Source organism: Quercus robur, chromosome 11 (assembly GCF_932294415.1).
Source record: "Quercus robur chromosome 11, dhQueRobu3.1, whole genome shotgun sequence".
NCBI classification, from domain to species: domain Eukaryota; kingdom Viridiplantae; phylum Streptophyta; class Magnoliopsida; order Fagales; family Fagaceae; genus Quercus; species Quercus robur.
The window spans coordinates 5,656,195-5,662,194 of NC_065544.1; the positions used below are offsets into that span (position 1 = coordinate 5,656,195).

The window sequence follows — 6,000 nt, forward strand, 5'->3', positions numbered from 1 at the left end:
CACTAGATGTATATGTTGGAAACACTAGAAAATGCTAGTTAAATTATCAGATTCTTGGGTATTTTTTTGGTTGAAGAAGCAATTAGAATCCAAATTGAATTTAGATTTCAATTGAAACTTAATGTTGTGCCATGTGTCTAATTTAAGTATTTTAATTTTTGTGCTAAGTGAGTGATTACATGAACAAAAAAAAAAAAAACCCACTAAATATCAATATTAATGAATCATCTTTCCAACTTTTTTTTAATAATAATAAAAAAAATGAATCATCAAATTTCTCATATATCAACTAAAAAAAAAGACTGCAATTTTATCTTAAATAAAAAAGAAAGAAAAAACACTCAACAAAAATCTCCACAGGATGGTCTCAATTCACTCAATTACCATGCCGTGTGATTGGGGATAAATCCAGTCTCGTGCAACATATGTCTTCACAGGGTGCCCGTGCATCTTCTAAGGTTCATATATGGCTAATAACGTTAATTTTTCTTATTTCCTAGCCAACTTTCAGAGCAACTTCCATTGAGTTCGTGGTCAGATTATAGTCTGCTCATCTCCTGGTCCTTCTGGTTCGTCTTCTTCCCAAAGAAACTTATAGAAGCTGATCACATGGTGAGCTGTGAAAAATTTTATGATTAACTTTTATGGATTAATGCACCATTTCATTTCATCATATTTCAAAATCTATGGGTTATTTACTTTCCTTTTTTTTTTTTTTTACCTCTCCTATAGTGTCATTTTCTTAGTAGTCTTCTTTTCTGTTCTTTTTTTGATAGCTCTTGTTTTTTTATTCTTAATGTCAAGAATCCCAAAGGTGAATTTATTATCAAGTATCACACTAAGCCTAATAATAATAATACTATTTGCTTATTTGTTTATTTATTTTTATTTTAATTAAATATGAACTAAATTCGAATTCATCACTTACTTAGATTACCAACATCACAACCTTTGTGTTAAAGTTGTTGTGTGATTGTGTGTAATGATTGAATAATAAACGGAAGCATGAAAGAGAGTACACACAAAGATTTTTGTGGTTCCGCTTAACTACTTATGTCCATGGTGTTAGAGCCATTGATGGCTACATATTATATTAAGCCTTGAGTTACAAAGAATACAAATTTTCTGTATTACATTTTATATTTTACTTTATGTTTCACCAATTACAACTAATCATGTATTTGTTTGACATTTCTTATAAAATAACCAAAGTTAAGTTTAAAATAGAAAAAAAATTGCACATGACAAGTTATGATTGATGGAATATAAAGTGAAACACAAAAAATGGTATAGAGGGTTTGTATTCGTTATAAAGAACCTAATATAGAGTTTATATATTAGAGAATAGTTGACTAACCCTAGACTAACTCAAGGTTAAGTTGCTTCTTCTACAAGTACATGGGCATACAATTGATTTGGTCCACTTGGGTGATAATATATCTAATTTTGTACTTGAAATGTTTGGTCAAACTTTTTTTTTCTTATAAAAAAAACATTTTCTTTCTCATTCACGCTAATGATTAATTGCTTAAAATATAGTTAAGATTATATTGTTTTTACTAATGTACTAATAGAAATGAAATGTACTAGCCTTACGTTTATAATAAACAACATATCAAATTTTTTTGTGACAATTTATATTACCAAAAATTTAATTTAAAATGTAAGTCCCATTTAGTTCAACTAATAAATTATTTTGTTTTCAAATAAAAGATACAGATGTTTGAATCCCACCTATACAAAAAAAGTAATCGATGTCTTGGCTTGATATTAAACAACAATCATCATAGAATGGGTATCATAGTTCAAATCCATCTTATCTAAGAAAAAAAAAACATTAATTAAGAGTCACATATATTTTATGGCCTTATCTACATATATATAATTATTATGTTTATGAGCATGTTCCTAGATACATTACTTACGAATAAAATTGACCTTCCAAGATCAAAAACCATGTATATATCTGAGCATTCTTCTTTTGGTTCAAGTTTTGTTTCGTTGCGAGAAAACAGAAAGGAGAAAAAAGGTTTTGTAGTTAGGTAATACGTGTTGAATATTGTGCATTGTTAATGTTGTTTTTTATAAGTTTTGACTGGCAACTGTAGGTGGTTAGCAAATAATTTTTAAAACTATGGTGAAAAAGCTAAACTAAAATAAGGTATCTATTACTTTAGTTTAGCATGAAGTTTCTTATCAGCAATTGTTATTTCTACTATACACCAAATTTAGCTCCACATAAAAGAATCTTGATAGGAATTTCTCTTACAAGCTTCTATCTTTTTGTGTACTTGGTATATTAAATAATGCCTTCACGAGCTAGAAGGCTTACCAAACTAAAGGTTAAAAAAAAAGATTGATAAATAGTAATACATTTTCTTATATGAATGATAAAAGATTAAAAGGGTGTATTGGAGCACTATTGAAAAAGTGTTTTAAGAGCCTTAAATTTTTTTAAGAAATTGGTAGGTTTATTTAGTTAAAGATTGAATTTTCATCTGAATAAAAGATTATAATAGATGATGAAAATATTTTTAAATTAAATCTAGAAACTTTTTGAGATTTTTGGTAATAAATTTTTTAGGGGATGTTTGGTGTAGTTGTTTAAACAACAGTTTCTAGTGTTTAAATACTAAAACACATATTTTCACAATATTTTTTAACCCACATATTTCCATAACACTTAAATAATGATACTAATCTCTAACCCTGTTGGACTTTTTAAGTGTTTGTGATAGAGTTTTACCAACAACAAATGATTTAAATTATTTAAATGTACTCACAGTGATTCGTATGATGGAAGACTGGAAGTACATAGCATAATTGGCAAATCAAAATTCAAATCAAATCACATCAAGAAGTGGCTTACTTTTTAATTATTTTTCTTTTATTTTGGAGAGGGGCGGTGAAGTGAAGGGCACCAGATTGCAACGTAGTCGGCAGAGGTGCACATGTACTGAGTTGCCAACTTATTTACAATCCTATTGTCCAACATTAAAAATGGAGATCAGATTGTCTTTCATTGTCTGTCGAACATGTTCATTGTCCTATTCATTGTAGGAGTGGACTCTACAATCCTTAGAAATAGATATCCATGCAAGAAAAATATTCTTTTTACACTGTACACACTTATTCACGTCTATTATTTCACACATATATCTACAATTGATGCGATAACATTTACATTATAATACATAAACATAGATATAAAAAAAAAATGTAAAATTGTATATGTGTGAGAATAAAAACCTGTTCATGCATGCACTTCTACAATACTTCAATTATTTGAAAAAATTTGGTTGAAATAAATATTTATCCCTCCAAATTTCAGTTTGCAGTCGATTTGTTCCACATGGTTCCAATTTTAACAATTTTATCTCTGAATAATTTTCGAAATATTTTCTATTGTCACACCTCTTCAACATCGATGGCGAACAAATAAAATAACATTGAAAAAAAAATCCATGCATTAAGGCCAGAGTGTTCCTGCAGGATTCTTTGTCTCAACTAGGGGTATAACATTATCTTACTATCCTTTTTTTGTCTTCAAATTCTCTGTATAAATAATCCCTTACATGCAAAACAACAACAGCAACAAGAAGCAATGGAATCTCGCAGTGCCATTCTTTTGTCATTATTGCTTCTTGCTCTCCTTCTAACCACTACTTCAGCTCAACTTAGAAGTGATTTCTACAAGAACACATGCCCAAATGTTGAATCATTAGTCCGCTCAGCTGTCGCTAAGAAGTTCCAGCAGACCTTTGTTACTGCCCCAGCAACTCTTCGACTCTTTTTCCACGATTGCTTTGTTCGGGTTTGTAGTCTTATCTCACACAACAAATTTCAATACTTTTTTCATAAGGGTTGAGGTAACAGATTGTGATTGTTGTATGATAAAAGTAACATTAATTAGACCTAATCTAATGTTAAAGTGATGTTGCACTGATCACAATCTGTTACTTTGATAAATTTTGAAAAAACATATTAAATTTTGTGTGTCCATAGCATTGTTAATATCAGTTTTGGTATCATGGTTAGTTTACAAGATGTTACCTATATATTAAGATATTGGCTTCTTCTGGAACAGGGATGTGATGCTTCAGTGTTGATTGCCTCACCATCAGAGAAGGATCACCCTGATGACCTTTCTCTTGCTGGTGATGGATTTGACACTGTGGTCAAAGCTAAGGCAGCTGTTGATAGTGATTCTCGGTGCACAAACAAAGTTTCTTGTGCTGATATACTAGCTCTTGCCACTAGAGATGTGGTAGTATTGGTATGTGGACTCCCAACAAACAGTTGGTTCTCTCTTTTCAGTTCATTATTTGTCATTTTCAGTGAAAACATTGCTGGAAAAAGATGTATAGTTATGAAAATTTTTGAACTTTCAACAGCTCAACTCTCAACTAATTTATACATAGTTTAACTTCCACAATCATTATTATTTAGCACCAACACTTTGATCAAATGGTATATGCTTTGACATGTAATACAGGCAGGGGGGCCATCATACACAGTCGAATTGGGGAGGCGTGATGGGAGGATATCTACTGCTGCCAGTGTTCAAAGGCATCTTCCTCATCCAGATTTCAATTTAGACCAGCTCAATGCCATGTTTAGCTCAAATGGTCTTACCCAGACAGATATGATTGCCTTATCAGGTACCTGAAGTCTTCAAGCCCTTTGTTCTAGCTCTTAGAATTTTCTATATAACACACGTTTGACATGGTTTAGTAACTCTTATTTATAAGACACAAAAAGCAAAATATTTTGTAAGGCTAAAACTATTATAAATTTTTCAACAACAAAATACTAATGTTTGAATATTTTTTTAATTAATGATATGTCAATTTGTAGAATTTATGTGATAAAATTTGTAGTATCTCTAATATCGGACATTCAACATATTAGCTGACTTGTGAAGTTTTATGTTTCTATTAGGTGCACACACAATTGGGTTCTCTCATTGCGGCCGTTTCTCCAATCGAATCTACAACTTCAGCCCCAAAAGCCGGATTGACCCGACACTAAATTCAGCTTACGCTTTGCAACTTAGACAGATGTGTCCGATAAACGTTGATCCTAGAATTGCCATTAATATGGACCCAACCACACCTAATAGATTCGACAATGCTTACTACAAAAACCTTCAGCAAGGAAAGGGTCTCTTCAGCTCTGATGAGATATTGTTTACAGATACAAGATCAAAGTCCACTGTTAACTTGTTTGCATCAAACAATGGAGCTTTTCAACAGGCCTTTGTGACTGCAATAACCAAACTAGGCCGAGTAGGGGTTAATACTGGAAATCAAGGTGAAATTCGTCGTGATTGCACTCGAATTAACTAGAAGAGAGATTCATTCTTTCTTTTAATGATTTTTCTTCTAGCTTTGTTATCTATGATTGTATCACAACCTACAAGTGTTTAGCTTTTTGATTGTAATTTTCAGAATAAAATAAAAGTGATAAGTTCACCTACAAAAAGAAAATGTCAAATCAAACAATTACGACTTGAGAGTACCTAAAAAGGACCATTCAAAGCAAATTTTCTGACTACTGGTGATAAGCAGAGGTTGCATACTGAAGTTGGCAATTGCTACCATGTCCAAGATTTTATATATGTTCCTTACTATTTGTGTTTTTCATTATAAAAGCATTCACATCAGCCTCAACATGTTTTTAGTCAAATTTGGTCTAATAAACTATCAGCCTCAACATGAGAGAAAGAGAGAGAAGAAAGACACAAAAATCACTGTCGCCAACTATCAAAGACCCGGTTGGGAATACAAACATTTGTCAATTGGAGTATACCCGGTTGGGTATACTCCTTTAGTACAACACTTGGTCATCGAGTTAGATCATACCGGTAATGTGGCACGAGAGGGAGAAAAAAAAGGGTTTTCCAGTGAGACTTGATTTTGAAAATTTTTTTTTCTTTTCTTTTACATTTTCACCATTTCAGTTACTCTTCATCACTGGCGTAAATGATTTCTATTGATC

At 31.5% G+C, this 6,000-nt stretch overlaps 1 protein-coding gene across 1 annotated transcript; it reads left to right on the plus strand.

Moving 5' to 3' along the window:
- Positions 1–459: 459 nt before the first annotated feature.
- On the plus strand, positions 460–5,594 carry LOC126706609 (peroxidase 45-like). The gene is made up of 5 exons (XM_050406146.1): positions 460–612; positions 3,593–3,814; positions 4,088–4,276; positions 4,496–4,661; positions 4,942–5,594. The coding sequence occupies exons 1-5, from the start codon at positions 610–612 to the stop codon at positions 5,346–5,348; spliced, it is 987 nt and encodes a 328-aa protein (XP_050262103.1). The 5' UTR covers positions 460–609; the 3' UTR covers positions 5,349–5,594.
- Positions 5,595–6,000: the final 406 nt, after the last annotated feature.

What these genes read in the sequence shown, in the direction of transcription:
- LOC126706609 (XM_050406146.1), top strand. An exon ending in TCCACGATTGCTTTGTTCGG is followed by an intron (nt 3,815 to 4,087) that starts GTTTGTAGTCTT and finishes CTTCTGGAACAG; the next exon opens with GGATGTGATGCTTCAGTGTT. An exon ending in AGATATGATTGCCTTATCAG is followed by an intron (nt 4,662 to 4,941) that starts GTACCTGAAGTC and finishes TGTTTCTATTAG; the next exon opens with GTGCACACACAATTGGGTTC.